Source organism: Colletes latitarsis, chromosome 11 (assembly GCF_051014445.1).
Source record: "Colletes latitarsis isolate SP2378_abdomen chromosome 11, iyColLati1, whole genome shotgun sequence".
Lineage (NCBI taxonomy): Eukaryota > Metazoa > Arthropoda > Insecta > Hymenoptera > Colletidae > Colletes > Colletes latitarsis.
The window spans coordinates 8,312,324-8,333,648 of record NC_135144.1 but is presented as its reverse complement, the minus strand read 5'-3'; the positions used below and the strand labels follow the sequence as shown (position 1 = coordinate 8,333,648).

At 32.0% G+C, this 21,325-nt stretch overlaps 1 protein-coding gene across 1 annotated transcript in view; it reads left to right on the top strand.

Annotated features, from left to right (window-relative positions):
* Window positions 1-21,325, top strand: part of LOC143347749 (uncharacterized) — a 318,634-nt gene that overhangs the window by 282,291 nt on the left and 15,018 nt on the right. The window contains exon 3 of the mRNA XM_076777228.1: window positions 19,157-19,234. Within this exon, the coding sequence (XP_076633343.1) occupies window positions 19,157-19,234 (78 nt within the window). The remainder of the gene's footprint in view (window positions 1-19,156; window positions 19,235-21,325) is intronic.

Genomic DNA, 21,325 nt, shown 5'->3' with positions numbered 1-21,325 from the left:
GAAACAAATTTTTAATCGATTAAACAATATCTTTACTCGTAATTCGATTTCAGTAGTTCTGCATCGCATATGGTCAGACAAAGCGGGGTTTGATACGCGTAGACTATTCGATAGTATGACAAACAATATTTTATAATTAATTTTCAATTCAAGTGAGACTGGTGGAATAATAAAATTATGCAACTGGTATTAGATTAGAATAATCCATTATTTAACAAATAATTAAGGGGATCAATAATCGATAGAATAGGACAACATAATTGGTACATTACTTGAGTGGTTTCATGTTTCGGAACATTAAATACATGTTTTATTTATTCAACACGTATACAAATATCAGATTGTATTAAAGGAGAGAAAAGTAAAGAAATAATTGCAAAACTACTTTCCCTTGATATTTAGTTTTCTATCGAGCTTCAATTAATAACATCATATAATTGTAATAACATCGTCTTTATTTAATTATAATATAAGATTCTCCTTTCGTCTTCTTCTTTTCACTCAATATTTCATTTACTATAACCCACAGTCTTTATTATTAATTGTTTAAGCAACAGTTTTGAATAGTAAAAACTTCCTATAAACTTACATTTCACTATGCAAATAAAATCAATGCTAATAGAAACGGAATTATTGCACCCGACAAATCCACAGAAACAAACTTGTGGCGTCGCCTCCCATGCTCGCCACCAGAGGGATTGTGCTCTCACAAGCGCTCGACCGACCCCTCGGTTGCTATACAGGGTGTTCAGCCACCCCTGGGAAAAATTTTAATGGGAGATTCTAGAAACCAAAATAAGACGAAAATCAAGAATACTAATTTGTTGATAGAGGCTTCGTTAAAAAGTTATTAACGTTTAAGGTTCGGCTCGTACTGAATTTTTTTCTAGAAAGTGGGTAGGATTTCGGGGGTAGGTATACTCATAAAAAATTATTGCAATTGATCCCCGCAACCGAAAATAATTTCACCAGAACGATTTGAAATTTTTTAATTTCGTCGAAAAATTTCACACCTTCTCGAATTTTTTTCTAGGATTTCGGGAGTATGTCTATTCACCGAAAATGATTATAATTGACCCCCGCAACCGAAAATAATTTTTCCAGAACGATTTGAAACTTTTCAATTTTGCCGAAAAATTTAGGCACCCTACCCCCTGTCAATTTTTCTTGGAAATTCCTTTTTCATTTTTAGTAATTTTGTTTAACGCCCTACAGAAAAGTTGTCTAATACTTTTTTGTAGGTACCCATGAGCCCTACTTCAGAAAAAAGTTTCATTGAAATATATTCACTATTATAGGAGTTATGGCTGTTTGAAAATTGGACCATTTCTATGGGGTTTTTCTCATCTTGCGGTGTCAAGGACCAACTTTTCGAATATTTTTGCGATTTGTACATATTCTCCATCAAAATACGCGTAGTTTGCTTTTTTAAACATTAAAATCGTCCAATCCGTTCAGAAGTTATGACGTTTTAAAGATTTACACGTAATTTCGGGGTAACATTTCTAGTCAGAAATTATATTTACGGTGAGGAATTTTTTTCTCGAAAATGGTTAGGATTTCGGGGGTATGTATAATAACCAAAAATGATTGTAATTGGCCCTAAAACCTAGAAATAATTTTTTTAGAACGATTTGAAACTTTTCAATTTCATCGAAAAATTTAGGCACCCCCTATCGATTTTTCTTAAAAATTCGTTTTTCATTTTTAATAATTTCGCTTAACGCCCTACAGAAAAGTTGTCTAATACTTTTTTGTAGGTACCCATGAGCCCTACTTCAGAAAAAAGTTTCATTGAAATATATTCACTATTATAGGAGTTATGGCTGTTTGAAAATTGGACCATTTTTATGGGGTGTTTTTCATTTTGCGCGGTCAAAGACCAACTTTTCGAATATTTTTGAGATTTGTACATATTCCCCATCAAAATACGCGTAGTTTGCTTTTTTAAACATTAAAATCGTCCAATCCGTTCAGAAGTTATGACGTTTTAAAGATTCGTATGAAAATTCGGGCAGACATTTCTGGCCAGAAATTATATTTTTGGTAAGGAATTTTTTTCTCGAAACTGAGTAGGATTTCGAGGGTATGTCTATTTACCAAAAATGATTGTAATTGATCCCTGCAACCAAAAATAATTTTTCCAGAACGATTTGAAACTTTCGAATTTAATTGTTAATAATTTTTTAACGAGGCCTCAGTCGAGAAATTGATATTCTTGATTTTCGTCTTATTTTGGCCTCTAGAATCTCCCATTAAAATTTTTCCCAGGGCTGGCCGAACACCCTGTATACAGTCCTCGATCGATTTCCTAATATAATGCAAACGAGGTTTTTGAAACTTTTCCCTCGATCTTAACACACAAAATTAACACAATAAAAAACCCACCCCACCTATAAATATCACACAGATACTAATCATACATTTTAAGTTCAGGTTATAGGGTACAGCCCAAGTTACTGCAAATCATTCAAGAGAAAGGGACAAAAAAAAAGAAAAAAAGAAAACTTTCCTCCTAATATCCTAGTCGTCTAAAGCAGGGCCTGCTAGGAAGCCTTACTGATGAATCCACTAGCACAGGCCTGGACGAAACGCGCCCCTCCTTTCCTTTTCTATTCTCCTACGAGATTCTCACGAGTTCCCACACCGCAGCGAAGCAGCGCCACAAACTGCTTCAACGAAAGAATTAAGAAACCCAGAATAAGAGTGCACAATTCGTTTCCAATTTTCCAATTTACCACAAAGAAAATAATTGTCAACCTATTGTGTAGCGAGGATCGAGAGTTTTTTTTAGAAATTACTACCTTCACAAGAGTATCGTAACAAAGTTTAAAAGGCAGATGTTAAAATCAACATTCGACTCGTTGTTATCTCGTAAGTCAAGAAGCTTCTTCCTCGTCTTAAAGAACAAGTCACATGTTTGAAAAATTGAACATTATTGAAAAATTTCTCTCAGACTGTGATTTTCCTGGCTTATAGCCGGCTTCCTGGCTGCTTATAGCTCTAAGCTGTAGAGATAATTTAAAAAGCCGAAGCTACTAAGGAAATACTTGGTGAAAGAACACTTTTCTTTTTCTTAAGTATGAAAGAGGACCAAACTGAATTAAGATCGATAACACCGTCGCGAGGAGTTCTTTAGAAGACAGACCACGGTCATTTTAATCTTACTTCAATCACCTTTACGTATTTCCAACGAACGTCTTTCACCCTTCTCCCTTAGACAATTATTCAGATTGTTGTCTGAACATCTCTTCTTGAATATGTAACGTACGATGTAAATAGATGGTCTGAAGTATTTACCTGAACCGAGAAGGAACATTATAGAAACTGTTATTGAAAGTATCAGTGTAACTAAAACGAGTTTAATTTTCTTTCCATTTCGCTGGATGTTAAACCTTATTATAATATTTACACAGCTCTTATAGACGATAAATATAAACATACAACTCTTACTTTAACATCATTTAGACGAAAACATCCTTCTTTGGATAATAACGACGAAGAATATCAATTATTTTTACTTTTCTCAATTTGGTTTGTTTGCATCTTCTTTTACTAATTGTGAGACATTATTTTAACTATTTAATTTATTTAATAATACGGATTTCATATTTAATTTCTTCTTGTATACAATAATAGTGTATGCATCTAGTGGACCATTATTTGTTGGTGTCATAATACCGTTTGAGAGAGTGAAAGTGTTTTTTTTATCTACACAATTGCATACAAATAATCATTTCCAAGTGCTAATCTTTACAGTTGAATAAACAAAATGGAACAGAATTTGATCATGTGTATCAAAAAAGGTAATTTTGTATAAACTCACACAGCATAAAAACTGAAGTATAGGAAATGGTGGTGGGGGTAACTTGAAAAGCATATAATTTTTCTATAATATTTTCTACGTAGTTTTGTTCGTATACAAAAGACATACAACTTTTGTTTAAACTTTTTTCGATATCTCTCACCATTTTTTGAAAAAGAAAAGTGACTACCCCATAGCAATAATGAAAAATGATTCTGTTAATTTTCGAGTTCCATAGCTTCTCTTATAAGCATACTGTTTTAAACTACAAAACATTCAATTTTGTCTGATCCAACATCTGTAGCTTCCATAAACCAAAAAAATGACTACATTAGTAAAGTGTCAACTTCAACGAAATAATTTCAAAGGAAACAGAAATTTAAAATTACAGGAACATTTTGTCGATTTAAATAAATTGCAGTGAAAAATTACACGTCCGCCCGTTTCTAACAAATTTTTGGAGGCCTCTCACGCTGCTTCCTATTATGGCTATAATAATTAAAACTTTTATACGAAATTTTTACAAGAAGTAGTTCAAGAAATGTACTTTCGAAAACATTAAACATTTATTAGAAAAAGTTTCAAAGTTACTCCTAAAAAATTCTTGAAAATTGCTTTTATTTTCCGTCGTCACAGTAGTTTCCTCCCTTAAGGGAGTCTTCTACTGTAAAACGCGTTTTTTATGATCTCTTTGGCATGTTTTTATAAAGAAACTATGAAACTTCTTGCATCTGTGTTTCACATATATATATTTATTACTCTTTCAGTAATATTCAAAAATGTTTACAACGAGAAATAGTCAAAATTAGTGGCAGTACAGAGCCTCGTACGCAATCGCCATTTCGTACCGAAAAAGTGTTCTAATGGCTTCCATGATTCCAGCCTTTCTGTTTATCTAAATAAAGAAAATGGAAAAGATTTTTAATTAGGATACATTTTCCTATAGCCCCTACTAAAAGGACAGAAAAAAATTGATAATTAAAAAAATGGCAGCATTTTGAAGTTGAAATATCGATTTTTTCTTGTTTTTAACTTTGACAGGCTAAAAAACAAATAGAAAGACTAATGATTTTGGCTTCACTATAATACGGGCTATATCAACACATGTACTAAAGGTACACGACAAAATTTGAACGAAATCGGTCGTATAGATCTTGAGATATCATGGAAGCCAATTCAGGAAAGATAGTTTTCAGAAAAATACATCTAAACAGAAGAATCGTTCAAACTGGTATAACTCGACCAAGAAATACGTATACCTTCGTTAATTTTAGGAATTCAATGATATGCTTTTGCACACATATTTCTAAGCATATATCCTTTAAGAAATTGCAAAAAAAGAATCGAATTTTTTGGCGGTTTACAGTAGAAGACCCCCTTAAAGTGAGATATAAATTATTATATTTAAGGATTGAGACAACCCTCGATAAACTTCCAATTTCATTAATTTTATTAATAAAAGTATGAATTTGTATGGAGTTCCGCAGTCTAATAATAAGATAAGAGTTAATTCAGAGATAATTCGTTACAAGTTGTGGAGTTATTAGAAAAATAACAAGACAATAATCCAGACCGTGGCCCTTGTTCGTGGCTTGCTTAACCGAGGTTGAAGCTCCAGAGGTCGGACGACGACCCTCTTACGAGGATTCTTAACGATTGCTCTGCTCCGCCAGGGTTACGACTGTTAGAGCAAAGGCCTGGAAAATTGCGTTCATCGTGGAAAAATGGAGTATTCCGGCACATTTTGTCTCCTTCGGATTATTGTCTTTCTGCGAAAGTTACCGCGGCCCTTTTACGGACCAGCATCATATCACACGATAGTTTTCCGTCTAGACGTACGGTTTGCGACAAGCAAATCGTCGTTTTAGGATCGCCACGTCCGATATCGAACATCGTCGAACGATATTTCGCTCGGCAGATTGCGATCGTAATTAATTCCATTTCCCGTTGATTTGGCTTTTGTTAATTCCGTTATTAAACGAGCACAATTGTTAACGCTCGAATGAGTTAGGATCAAATGAATTTATAATCACCCGGTTACTGAATGAACTGTATGCACTTAGCGCTCTGATTACTGGATGGACCTGATCCGATTTTGTAAGTGAACGTTACGAAATTATTAACAATTTTTGCTACATGATCACCCAAGGAGCATTCGATGGTCAGACGAAGACTATACAGGGTGTTGGGCCACTCCTGAGAAAAATTTTAATGGGAGATTCTAGAGAAAATCAAGAATACCAATTTCTTGATTGAGGCTCCGTTAAAAAGTTATCAACACAGACGAGGTATACGAATAAACCTCACATCCAATGTATTTTTTCAACCTATTTTTCTGGACAACTTAGAGACCCATTAATACGCGTCGTTCGCATTTTGAAACATTAGAATCCTTCAATCCGTCTAAAAGTTATGGTTTTTTAAACATACGCGTGAAATTTCGGGGATCCATTTCAGGCCACGAATTAGATTTTCGGTAAGGAATTTTTCTCTCGAAACTGAGTAGGATTTCGTGTAATTGACTCCTCGAACCAAAAATAATTTTTTCAGAACGATTTAAAATTTTTTAATTTTGTCGACAAATTCCAGCATCTTGAATTTTTTTCTCGAAAGTGCATAGAAATTCGGAGTAACTAAATATAATTTTTTTAATATGATTTGACATTGTTTAATTTAATGTTTTAACACTAAACCTACCGCGAACGGTCAAATGACGGTTTTTTAAATTTCGTTTAGAATTTCTAACACACAATGTTATTTTAACGCCATTTATCTTTACGACATTTCTTATAGTATACGTACAATAAATTTTACAATATTCACTTTTATTCTTATTGTTTGTTTTCTGAGAAAAATATGTAGTCCGTCTTGGCTATCACGACCGGTCATCTGACCGGTTGAACAATTTATATTTTTTTGTAAAAAACTGGACATTTGGTACCAAATTCTGGTTAGCTTCCGATGTTAATAGGAAATATATATATAGCAAAGACAATAGGAAAGAATCTACAGTATTTATTGTCTTAGAACAGTCTAACAACGCGTATTAAAAATAGTTAAACTTTAGACGCGTGCAGTTTCGAAGCTACTAGTGTTTTATCAATAACTGTGCTATTGTTAGAAGCGGTAAAGCTTTCCCTTTAAAATGGCTTTTGGTTTCTGTCGATTCGACTTTCCGTTTCGGAGATATCGTAATTTATGTGAAAGGTAATTTTTTAAATTCCGCTGTCTCGCGCTTCCCGTCTCAGAAACGGCATTAACGCGTATTAAAAATAGTAAAAGTTTGGACACGTGTAGTTCCGAAATTATTAGTGTTTTATTAATTATTGAGACATTGTTAGGAGCGGCAAAGCCTCCTCTTTAAAATGGTTTTTGGTTTTTGACGATCCGACTTTCCGTTTCGGAGATATCGTAATTTATGTAAAAGGTAATTTTTTAAATTCCGCTGTCTCGCGCTTCCCGTCTCAGAAACGGCATTAACGCGAATTAAAAATAGTAAAAGTTTAGACACGTGCAGTTCCGAAATTATTAGTGTTTTATTAATTATTGAGGCATTGTTAGGAGCGGCAAAGCCTCCTCTTTAAAATGGTTTTCGGTTTTTGACGATCCGACTTTCCGTTTCGGAGATATCGTAATTTATGTAAAAGGTAATTTTTTAAATTCCGCTGTCGCGCGCTTCCCGTCTCAGAAAAGGCTATTACGCGTATTAAAAATAGTAAAAGTTTAGACACGTGTAGTTCCGAAATTATTAGTGTTTTATTAATTATTGAGACATTGTTAGGAGCGGCAAAGCCTCCTCTTTAAAATGGTTTTTGGTTTTTGACGATCCGACTTTCCGTTTCGGAGATATCGTAATTTATGTAAAAGGTAATTTTTTAAATTCCGCTGTCTCGCGCTTCCCGTCTCAGAAACGGCATTAACGCGAATTAAAAATAGTAAAAGTTTAGACACGTGCAGTTCCGAAATTATTAGTGTTTTATTAATTATTGAGGCATTGTTAGGAGCGGCAAAGCCTCCTCTTTAAAATGGTTTTCGGTTTTTGACGATCCGACTTTCCGTTTCGGAGATATCGTAATTTATGTAAAAGGTAATTTTTTAAATTCCGCTGTCGCGCGCTTCCCGTCTCAGAAAAGGCTATTACGCGTATTAAAAATAGTAAAAGTTTAGACACGTGTAGTTCCGAAATTATTAGTGTTTTATTAATTATTGAGACATTGTTAGGAGCGGCAAAGCCTCCTCTTTAAAATGGTTTTTGGTTTTTGACGATCCGACTTTCCGTTTCGGAGATATCGTAATTTATGTAAAAGGTAATTTTTTAAATTCCGCTGTCTCGCGCTTCCCGTCTCAGAAACGGCATTAACGCGAATTAAAAATAGTAAAAGTTTAGACACGTGCAGTTCCGAAATTATTAGTGTTTTATTAATTATTGAGGCATTGTTAGGAGCGGCAAAGCCTCCTCTTTAAAATGGTTTTCGGTTTTTGACGATCCGACTTTCCGTTTCGGAGATATCGTAATTTATGTAAAAGGTAATTTTTTAAATTCCGCTGTCGCGCGCTTCCCGTCTCAGAAAAGGCTATTACGCGTATTAAAAATAGTAAAAGTTTAGACACGTGTAGTTCCGAAATTATTAGTGTTTTATTAATTATTGAGGCATTGTTAGGAGCGGCAAAGCCTTCTCTTTAAAATGGTTTTTGGTTTTTGTCGATCCGACTTTCCGTTTCGGAGATATCGTAATTTATGTAAATGGTAATTTTTCTAATTCGACTATCTCTATCTTCGTCTAGCGGAGTCGGATCTTTTTGTCTTACGTGCGTGGTGCTGACCTAGCCCGCGTACGTGACTCTCGTGACCCAGTTACGGCGTAGTATTTCCAAGAATTTACTACGCACTGTTTACTTTTGACTCGCGCGCGAGATGAATGAACTCGCGAGCGCAACTACGAAACGTAAACAAACCCTATCTCCGGAACTAGCCACCGCATCGACTTGAAACTAAAATCGCTATATCTCCGGAACTAATAAAGCTATCGACTCGTACAAACGCTCATTTTAAAGGGCATTTCATCCCCTATCCGATGACCATATCAACTATTATAATATATGTTGTATTTTATGTTTATTTTAACATTTACTTTGACTCTACATACCCAGAGAAGTTTCAGTAATTCCTACTGATGGTACGACTAGTGTACGATAAAACTAGATCATAAATTGTTTATTTAATTGAAAATGAATTTAAATACAGGATGTCTGCGTAATTATTAACCAGCACATTTTCTTAAATAGTTATTCTCTCTAGAACTAACTACGGATTGACTTGGAACAAATTTCGTTTGCAAGAGTGTTTTATCTTCTATCCGATGAAAATTAAAATACCTTTTAACATAAAAAAAAGGATATCTTAAGAATAAACATCAAAACACAACTTTTTATACATATATTGCAGAAATTAGAAGTACGTTGCCTCGTAAAAGTGAAAAAGGAACTCTGGCCATTTGACCGGTCAGGATGGAAATGGGTATACATGAAGTGCCGGTAGGTTTAGTGTTAATAACTTTTTAACGAAGCCTCAATCAAGAGATTGATATTCTTGATTTTCGTCTTATTTTGGCCTCTAGAATCTCCTACTAAAATTCTTTCCCAGAGGTGGCTAAATACCCTGTATATACAGTTCGCTATTGCAAAAGGTACAATCGAATTGTCGATTGTTATCTCTGTTAGGCTTGATCATCTTGCAAGCGATAAAAAGAAACACTCAGAGTGAGTTAAATAGAGAAAAATGTTCTTGTTTATTCTGAAGACATTAAAATCGTTGAGAAATCAATGTACAATACGTACGTAACTTTTTTACAAATTGCATGATTTTCATAGGGTAGCTCAATATAAAACTAGGAAAGGTTGATTTGTTAATAACGTTACGCCTTTTAACAGATTCACCAGCGACCATCGATTTATTCTTTTGTATTGCAGTTTTAATTTCTTCACATTTTTTTAGTAAAGTCAATATCTGATCCTTATGCATTTCTCCTTATTTTTAAATTTTGTTTTTCACGATTTTTTCACGACAATAGCGAGGAAGAAAAGGGCCAACATTAGCGAGGGATGACACCATAGGAATAGGTGGTCGATCGAGTATTTGTGAGAGAGGTACAGGTTGAGCGTATCCCTCTGTTGGCGAATGTAGAAGTTACACTAGTAATCCATATCTTTCGGAAAAGACAATACACAGTTTGGGGACTGATTCTATCACTGTCAATTACTAACACTGCTAACACAAAAGGCGCGTTAATTTTTTGAATTCTTTTATGCGTTGATACTTCGAAAATTTGAAATTAATGAATTTGTTCTATGAAATATATTCCACATGCATTTGCTATCGAAAGAAAAAATATCAGCTACTGTAATTTTTCAGGAATAAATTAGATAATATTATTTTATCGCATTTTTGTATAATTTTGACCACCTTAGAAATCGAAAAGAAGAAATCACTGCTTAGTAGAGAAATTTGTTACAGTAATCTAATAATAAAAGCAGTTTCTCGTAGCAAAAAGCCTTAAAGGTGACAACTACTGATGCTCTTGCCTCGCTATATGTCCGTGAAAAGCTAATCCGCGCATATTCAGGGAACATTTCTACGTTTCTCGCGCACTGAGCCTGACTATTCCAGAAATTACTTACACTCGCGGATCCTTTACGAACGTACGTTGAGCTTGAGATCCCACGTTTAACGCTCCATGTGAATTTATTCGTACAAAGCGAACTCTAATTGTAGAATAGTAAGTTAAAATGTTTAACTCTATATGTAGAGGAAGTGACGAATATTTCATCGCATCGTATGGGTCTGCTAATGAAATCACCAAACCGCCTTTTAAATACTATTAGTTTTGCAAAATGTACGTCCCCCGGAGCACTTTACGTACACAGAGTATATTAGAACGTTTCGAAAGTTTAATTGCTAGAACTCGTAATACAGAAGCAATCCTGTACAGTAGCACTTCTCCAGAATTTACAAAATCCATTTAACGCAATTGTTTACAACCTATGTTGATTGCTAAGCTCTACTATTTTGGAAACTCGTATAAAACAAGTTGCGTATTTTGTATTATTTTTTAACGCTAAACCTACCATGAACGATCAAATGACGGTTTTTAAAATTTCGTTTAGAATTTCTGATATAGAATGTTATTTTAGCACCATTTAATTTCAGGATTTTCCTTATAGTGCACGTATAATGAATTTTTCAATATTCAGTTTTACTTTTATTGTTTGGTTTTTAAGAAAAATATGTGGTCTGTCTTGCGTAGATATTACGATTGATCATATAACTAGTTGAACGATTTATATTGTTTTGTAGAAAAATGGATTAAATTAAATATAGCAAAGATGAAAGGAGAGAATATTTAGTTTCTACTGACTTAAATAAAGTATTTAAACTTTACACATAAGCAGTTTTGAAACTACTAGTGTCGTCTCGATAATTGAGCCACTGTTACAAACGGCAAAGCTTCCCCTTTAAAATGGTTTTTGATTTATGTCGATCTGACTTTCCGCTTACGAGATATCGTAATTCATGTAAAGGGGTAATATTTTTAATTCAACTATCTCTGTCTCTGTCTAACGTCAGATATATATATCTTGCACATGAATCGAGACAGTCGTGACTAGGAAGTCGTAGTATTTCGAAGAATTTACTATATACTGTTTACTACTTACACGCGCGGTCAATAACCTCGCACAGATGTCAACAATGAAAAGTAAACTGGAACTAATAAAGCTATCGACTTGAATGAATATGTTTATTTTGAAAGCTTGAACTCTATGCACCCAAAGAAGTTTCAGCAATTCCTATTGATCATACAACTGATGTGTGATAAAAGTGGATTATAAATTGTTTACTTAATTGATTTTAAATTTAAATTTACATGTTTGCATAATTGCTATGCCATTTTTTCGTAAATAATTAACTACGATATCGACACGAAACAAAATTCTGTTTTCATAGACGTTTTATCTTCTATCTGGCTTGATCTATCTCGTTTGTAAATATTCCGAATGAAGTTAAAATACTAAGTATGCACATTTAGAGTAGAATTATTAAATATACTTGTACAAATTTTTAAAATGCACGCTTTAGAAAAAATACGTGACATAAAAGAGAAATATGTCTTCGAAATAAATTTTAAAACACAACTTTCTAAATATATAATGCAAAAATTAAAAGTACGTTCTACTTGATCCTCTGTTGGTGTTAAAAACGGAATAAACCGCGATGAAATCGCGATAATGGAAGAGAATGTACAACCACTCTGCATTATTTTTACTATTTCATTTTTCTATGGTCTTAATCTTCTATGGTTGCATAAATTTTGATTAAGGATCGTAAGCGCGAGTTACCAGGAAATAATCAGCATAAACGTGTCCCCTTTACAAGCCACAGAACGGAGAGCAAATTCGCTTGTTGCGTTTTGGCATCTAGCCCGACGAAACAAACGGAACTTTCTGTAAGTACTTACTGTGAACTCTACTTGGACCACTTATACCGTGAATGAATCTCTTTGGGAAAAAGTCAATTGATCTGAAAGATTCGAAAATGTAGTACTATTATAACTACGATAGAATAAAGCTATCCAATGTGTATACAGGGTGTTTCATCATTCATGGTACAAATTGGATCAGGCAGATTTTATGGCTAGAAATGAGGCAAACATAAAAAATAACGAGATTGCTTGGAAGCAATTAAATTTAAGTTTATTTTTAATAAACTTCATTTAATTGCTTCCAATTATAGTTAATTAAATTTTTCAGTCAAGCACGTATGTACTTAATTAAAATTCGCTTCACAGATATTTTGTGTCCAACAGAAAATTTAGATTGTGAAAACAATGACATCTATACAAATAAAATATAGTTACGTTTATTTATTATTAAAAATAGATCCATTTAACTCGATCTATATAACGTTGCAAAATTTTATCGAAAAAAGGTACTATAGGAAACGTCAGCTATAGTACGATATCTATGATAACAGAAGTTATTGGAAATTAAATGTTTTATTCTATGGAAACTTTAAATAAAAATGACAATAACGAAGATATAGAATGTGTGCAAAAAAAATAACAAAAATGAATAGAACGAAGGACGTTACATATATATATATATATATATATATATATATAAACGGGAAACGCTGAAAAGCTTTTTGCATTTAACCGATAATTCCTATTCCAGACAACGTCGTGTAATTCATCTAAAAAATATATAAAACGTGATAAAAGGTCTTCTATTACTTTTATCTAGAATGAATATTTATAACCAATACTGGAATTCTTGCTCCATATGTGTCGTCGCGTGAATATTCGTCACTTCCGAGAGTTTTGACTATCGTCAAACAATCCGAATTTTTATGAAATTTTTCGAGAACCAAAAAATATTAGAAACATATTTCATTTAGTATCGGCTAATATTTATGTTCAAGAGAAATATCTATTTAGCTATATTTTTCAACTAAGGGACGCAAGAAAGAAAACAGCAATTTAAATATTTATTTTAAAAAATTCGTTAACCACGTAATGAGAATTTATTGCTGTAGATTGCATTACTTTTCGTAAACTAATTTTTGAAATTCGATGCATAATGGCACAAAACCCTGACTGAAAAAAAATGGTTTTCGTTATTATTAAAAAATCGGAAAATTGAAGAAATATATGGGATCACTGACCTATTATTTAGATTGACCAATTTTCAGCCAGTCAAAACATGTTTTGCATACAATTTATATTTAGACCAGGGATGTTCAAGCTTTTTTTATCTCGTGGCTTAGATAAACTAAGTACTAAAATTCTATGGTCAGTTTACTTAATAAACAACCTAATATTTGTCCACTTGAAATTTAAATTACTTCGTCAAGCTAAATGAACATTTATTGTCAATATAATACTTTAATCAGGATTCTTTGAAACTTCGTGCTGAAAATCCTTGTACTTCTATTTCTTGGACTTTTAAAATCTGTAACTTATAACTAATTATTAGATCTTTATTGAATTACTCTAAAATAAAATTTAATATTTTGAAGAAATTGACACTACAGTCCGAGAAAAATACAGACCGAATATTAAATTATAAAATCCGTAGAAATCCTGGTGAAAAATTCTTTGAGTTCTGTGAATCAGAGGGCGCTGACTTGATTACTTTCGCACTGATACTGACGTAACTTTGGCGTGTTTCAATTTGAAACTTTCGCTTCAAACAAGTTCCTCTTTACGCCCTTATTTCCCGAAGATGTGTACAGAGCAAAGAGGGTGCCGTGTCGAAGATAGGAAAACCACCTAGGAGACCCGCACTGAATTTTAATATGTCCAAACTCTCGAAGGTACGGACGCGGGACAAATTCCGGATGATATAGCTTCAACGATTTCGTGATGAGAGAGCATAACGCCAATCTACAGATAGCACGTCCTTACCTCAAAACGTCTATCCGTCTTCAAAACCGTCTCCAAAGTAGTCTCTTCGTACAAATCAAAATTAAACAAGTATTGGATAAATAAAAATTAAAAGTATCGACACACAATGTTCTACGAAAAACTAGTATCGATATTACATATTCGAAGTATAACTGCAAATTCAAATTTCTTTTCGCTACACAAAAATATTCAATGTAATTATTATTAATATTCAAACTTATTTTTGGGACTGGAGAAGGGAAAAAGAAACTAATATCGAGATTACATATCCGAAGTATAAATACAAATTCAAATTTCTTTTCGCTACACAAAAATATTAAATGTAATTATTATTAATATTCAAACTTAGTTTTGAGATATGAGAAATGAAAAAGAAACTAATATCGAGGTTACATATCCAAAGTATAACTGCAAATTCAAACTTCTTTTCGCTACACAAAAATATTCGATGTAATTATTATTAATATTCAACCTTATTTTTGGGACTGGAGAAATGAAAAAGAAACTAATATCGAGGTTACATATCCAAAGTATAACTGCAAATTCAAATTTCTGTTCGCTACACAAAAATATTCGATGTAATTATTATTAATATTCAAACTTATTCTTGAGACATGAGAAATGAAAAAGAAACTAATATCGAGATTACATATCCGAAGTATAAATACAAATTCAAATTTCTGTTCGCTACACAAAAATATTCGATGTAATTATTATTAATATTCAAACTTATTCGTGAAATATGAAAAAGATATACTTTTTCTGGGTAAAAGAATATAACTTTTATAAAAGATGAGAATTGGTATAAACATGAAACCAAATTCCAATCTCTTATTCGTCATAATGTTAATAATTTTATTTAATTATGGTTTAAATTGTATCTCACTGTAAGTCGTTTTGCACGTACGAATTATTTGAGATAATATTTCATGTTTTAAATCATAATAATACATATTATTTAAAGGAGTAATAAATAAAATTTATGGTATCGTTAGTTATACGAAATATGAACAAAAATGTACAAAGTGTATTTGCTGGAGTAAATATTATAGACATGATACAGACTAGAAAAATATAAATAGGTATATCTTAGATTAATTCAGTTGACGAATATCAATAACAATAACAAAAAAGTATATTTGTGCAAATATTAATGAATTTAATTTTTACACTTAATATTTCATAAATTGCTTTAGAAGAAATGTATGTTTTTACAGTTATAAATATATTAAAAAATTTTATTATATGAAATTGTACCATGCAACTTACTAAATCATTTTTTGTTTACAAAATATAATGTTTCGAATTTCAAAAACAAACAGGAATTGACAACGCGAAGGAAAGTATTAATTACAGCATATTGTCAGCACATTAAACCAGATATCAAAATTAAAAGAAATAAACAGCGCGAAATCGTTTTAAAATAAATTAATTTGTCATAAAATTTCCCTTCAATCCTTGTTTCTGTACGAATGCAAAATGTTTTATTTAATAAATATGCCTTTAATGGTGGCTGAATGTACTAAATATAAAATAAAGGAAAGTAACATTCTTTATGTCTGCAGTTAAATAGTACATTCTATTCGATGAACAAAATTAAAAATAAAGACTAATAAATGTAATAAAAAGAGTAAATAAAAGCAATATTTCATTTGTAAGGCTTTTGTAACGAAGAAAAGACGTATTATCTTGCAGATACATCATTGTTCCATGGAAATTAATTGAAATCACGCGAGAGAAAAGAATGGGCGCCGGATAGCTATCATGAAATCATCCCCTAAACGAGATTACTGTTCAGAGCTGTGGTGCAAGTTTGCGGAACATTCCACGCCTGGCATCTAGCCAAGCACGCGAAGGCATATCACATTTTTTTTTTAACGAGCCCAGATAATGCTCTCTTGCTCGTAAATGCGACCTCAAGTTGACTGTACAAACGAGTTCAACTGTCAGAATACAATGCCAAGGCAAATTACATCCTTAAAGATACCTTTATTAACCAACTATTCGAAAGTACATTCTAATACTTATGAAACGTTACTTTATGAAACGAGTCGGATTTATTTCATAATAAATACGAATTAAATTTTGAGTAAAATTGATCAATAAATAAAGATGGTTATCTATAGTAGTTTTGTGAATTTTCTAATATATATTCATTATTTTTTAAATGTTCTGAAAAAGGTTTTAAATAAATCCTAGAAAGAATTAAATGTTACATAAAAGAAATTCGATAAACTCTATCTCTAATAAAAAAAGAAATGGAATTTTATTAAATGCATGGTTAAATCACATTAAAAGTGATGGAAAGTGTTGTGTTTGTAATAGTTTGTTTTTTGTTCGTTTGTATTTAGTAGTTTTGTGAATTGTCTAATATATATTCTGTATTTTTTAAAAATTCTGGAAAAGGTTTTAAATAAATCCTAGAAAGAATTAAATGTTATATAAAAGAAATTCGATAAACTCTATCTCTAATAAAAAAAGAAATGGAATTTTATTAAATGCATTGTTAAATCAGATTAAAAGTAATGGAAAGTATTGTGTTTTTAGTAGTTTGTTTTTTGTTCGTTTGTATTTAGTAGTTTTGTGAATTTTCTAATATATATTCATTATTTTTTAAAAGTTCTGGAAAAGGTTTCAAATAAATCCTAGAGAGAATTAAATGTTACACAAAAAAGTTCGATAAACGTTCCCTCTATCTCTAGTAAAAATAAGAAATGAAATCTTATTAAATGCACAGTTAAATCACATAGAAAGCATTGTGTTTTATTCGTCTCAGTTAATTTTTATCGCGTCTGGGGTGCAATATCCAGCAACGTAGTATCTACGAAAAGAAATCTTTTTCTCTTTTTCCGAGATATTAAAGCATTTCCACCTTACACTCCGTGAAAGACGATACTTGGCAATATGCTCTGACAGGAATACCGTTTTAATACTACAATTCAAAAGTTGTAACCTTTGAAAGTAGCACTTCGTAAAAAGAAATACTCTTTTTACAATTTATGGGGCAAATAAATTATTATTCCTTATTTTCATACATCATCTATTATTTAAATAATATTCTACTATTAAATGGCTTCTAGTAACCGATTCTTGACTACAGTCGTGCAAATAACAAATATTATTATGTAATATTAAAATAACAATTTTTTTCACATAATTCAAAAATTATATTATTATCTTTCAAAGTAGCATTTCGTAAAAATAAATACAATTTATGTGGCAAATAAATTATTATTCCTTGTTTTCGTGTATCATCTATTATTTAAATATTCTACTGTTCCATGGCTTCTAACAATCGATTCCTAACTACAGTCGTGCAAATAAAAAATATTCCCAAGAACGACAACATTTTTATTCACATAATTCAAAAGTTGTAACCTTTGAAAGTAGCGTTTCGTAAAAAGAAATACACTTTTTACAATTTATGTGACAAATAAATTATTACTCCTTGCTTTCGTGTATCATCTATTATTTAAATAATATTCTACTGTTCCATGGCTTCTAACAATCGATTCCTGATTACAGTCGTGCAAATAAAAAAATATTCCCAAGAACGACAACATTTTTATTCACATAATTCAAACGTTGTAACCTTTCAAAGGAGCGTTTCGTAAAAAGAAATACACTTTTTACAATTTATGGGGCAAATAAATTATTATTCGTTCTTTTTATATATGATCTACTATTTAAATAATGTTCTATTGTTCCATGGCTTCTAACAATCGATTCCTGACTACTGTCGTGCAAATAAAAGATATTTCCAGAACGACAAAATATGATTCATTTAACAGACTAGGTAAGAATATAAATATTATAATATACCGAAGCTTAACTTAACCACTTTAAATATTTCACTTGTTTTTGACGATGGAAAGAAAGGTCGAAGGAAAAAGTTATTTATTTTGAAAAAGGTAAATTTTTACACCGGAGCACTCCTTTAATCATGTATGATTAAATGAATTGAATTTGAGTTCACGTGAACTCAATTTGTTCAGTCGCAGCGACTAAATGAACTATCCAAATACCCGCCAATCATAGTGTTACACGTTTTCACGTGGAACAATGATTTTCAACAAAGGAATTTTAATGAGTGTGCGAAAGGATATCGACTATTGGTGGAATCTAACGCGAGTAAGAGTATCTGAACAATAGATTATCTGTCTCGAAAAGTTTGAGTGCTTTGAAAGCTACTTCGGTGGTCTTAAGGACAATTCTATGTTTTACGACTAAGAAGCTTTATTCACCCTTCCGCACTATCGCATTTTATGTCAACCAACGTAAATACCTACCGGGCCACATTTCCGCTCTTGACGAAAACGTTTACGCTCTCGAAAATGTACGCCGTACCTAGGATTCCTTGCATGGTACTTTTATTTTAGTGCTATCTCGTTCAACGGACAAACGACAGGCTGTTTACTATAAAATTCCACCAAATGTGCGACCCACGAATAAACGGAAACGCGATATCTGTCGTAACCGTGATAGAGATTTAGGAATGTTAAACTATTTTCTATAAACTTTTATCATGAAAATGTGCCAGGAAAAAGTTAATAAATAGAAATTAGCACGGACTGTGGGGAATACTAAAAAGTAAATTATAAAACCAAGTCCATGCTTAAACCCAAAGTCTGAAATTAAGAAAACTATTACAAATCAAAATTGTACGTTTCCACGTAAAAGCAAATATTTTAATATCCATAGTGAAAATAAATATATAGAAATTCGTGCATATATTTTCTTGCAAATTCCATTCCCAATGAGATCACTTTGGTATTATTAATAAGAAATAAATTTCTAACTTCTTTATTAAAGAAATTTAATTTTAGAGTATTTTTTTTTTTGTACGCTTTTGCGAAATAATTTTATATAATTGCGAATTGATTTGTTTCAGCGAGCACGAATCTGGTGGGAAAATTTACACAAAGTGTTCGGAGAATCGTCCAGGATGTAAAGGATGAAGGAACTTCAAGTAAGTCTTCGTTAAATATTGCATAATTTAGGGAGAATTACAGAATAAATTATGAATAAGCAGATTACCTCGCGCGTACATAATCTATTTCCGTGTACTGATGGCTCATTTTCTAAGATTCTAATTCATATTACAAAAATGGTGCACACAAAACCCTAATTTAATTTAGACTCCTCATTGTGACTATTTTCCATTACTTTAATACGAATCGTAAAATTACATAATTCGGTTTTTATTCGAATAAATCTGTGATTCTAGACTAAATAGATCCTGAACTATGTTTGTTTAAACATTCATATCTTACTTAAATATTTTTCAATGCTTCACTAAAGAAAGAAATACACTTCGGTGTATTGATATTAGTATAAAATGTTAAATGCTTCCTGGAATATTTAAAGAAATAGTGCGTCAAGACAAAGCTGAATTAATGAAAATCTTAGACTATTCTACTCTTCCCATGCGTTTTATATCCCACATATAGACGCTACTAGTCACGCTACATTAATGAAGTTACTTTCTACGAAAGGTTTGCGATCGTTTGAAGTCCCAATAGTACTTCCGACGCATCGTTATGTTCATTGACCGAGTGTAAGAGCTTCTGCTTCAATTCCATTCATGAAGCTAACGACCCACTAGCTGGCACATAGCCAATAGCTTATTTCTAACAGTTGGTGCGACCATATTCCTCCTAATTCTCTGGTATTACAGTTCTACAAACAAGTACGAGCTTCGGGGATTCGACAGTTAAGATAACAGTATAAAGGATGCAATTTACGCAAAAACTACCAATAGTTCTCAAGATAAACTTTTGTAAATGAGAACATTTATTTAATTTTCGACGTTGGATCGAACGATGTAAAAATAAATTTGGAAAAGCAGTTTTTTCATCGTTTTTGAGAATAAATTTATAACAATTAGACAATGTGGACTGTATTTTCCCCGCAGAATGTTGTTTTTGGAGCTATTCACCAATACTAGAATTCAAGCTCTCGTTAAACTTTTGTGTGTATCTATTTTCAAATCTTTTTAAAAGCTCGTTCGATGTTCTCGTAAATCAAACTAATCGTACTTTCAATAACCCGAAGAAGAGGGATTTTTGTCAAGAATTTATACAGCTCTGAGGCTCTGACAATATTTTGTAAATATGTAAATGTAAAAAAAAATATTCGATTTTTCAAAACCACGAGAATGGCATCCCCTCTTGAATGTTTAGTTTTACTAAAGGCGTAGGAACATTTATAATATGCAGTAGAACATCGATTAATGCAGGATCTGAAAATGTTTAAATTGATCGAAGTTCCAGCGAGTACAAAAAGAAACAAGAGTCTATATTTCGAAAGCGACTTTGCCTGAGAAATTATTACCACGCCTTGATTAAGGCCCCTCGTTTATATGTAACTTTTACTTGACCAATTTTCTCCTAACTACTATAGTTTCGGAACTAATTAAAGTGCTAATAGTTATAGAAGCACCTTATACACAGAAGTTTCACCAGAAAGAGAACGGCTGAATGCACATACAAAGTTAAAATTATGATCTACTTGCAATACATATAAAACATTTGTAAAATATAAAAAATATTGTTATACCTTGAAGTGATTGCAAACTGAGTACATTTTAAAGAATAAAAAATAGTGTAATAGAAGATTAGAACTGATTGCTTGTTCGTCTCAGGTATTTTGTACTGCTCGAAACAGTTAAAAGGATCTTTTATCAGCACTTCAGCCTAATGAACTATATTTCAGAGATGAGTAATATGTGTATTTAACACTAAACCTACCAACGATCGGTCAAGTGACCGTTTTTAAAATTTTGTTTAGAATTTTTAACCTACAATGTTATTTTAGTGCCATTTAATTTCACTACAACAACAATGAATTTTCTCAATATTCATAACTACCCTCACTGTTTGTTTTCTTGTAAAAAACTGGACAAAATTTGGTATCAAACATGTACCAAAGATGAAAGGAGAGAATCCTCGATGTGATTGTCATGACTGAGTGACGTAGTATTTCCAAGAATTTACTACTGTTTACTTTCTAAGGAGGTCAATGACCTCGCAACGTAAACAAACGTTTCAAACTCTTATAT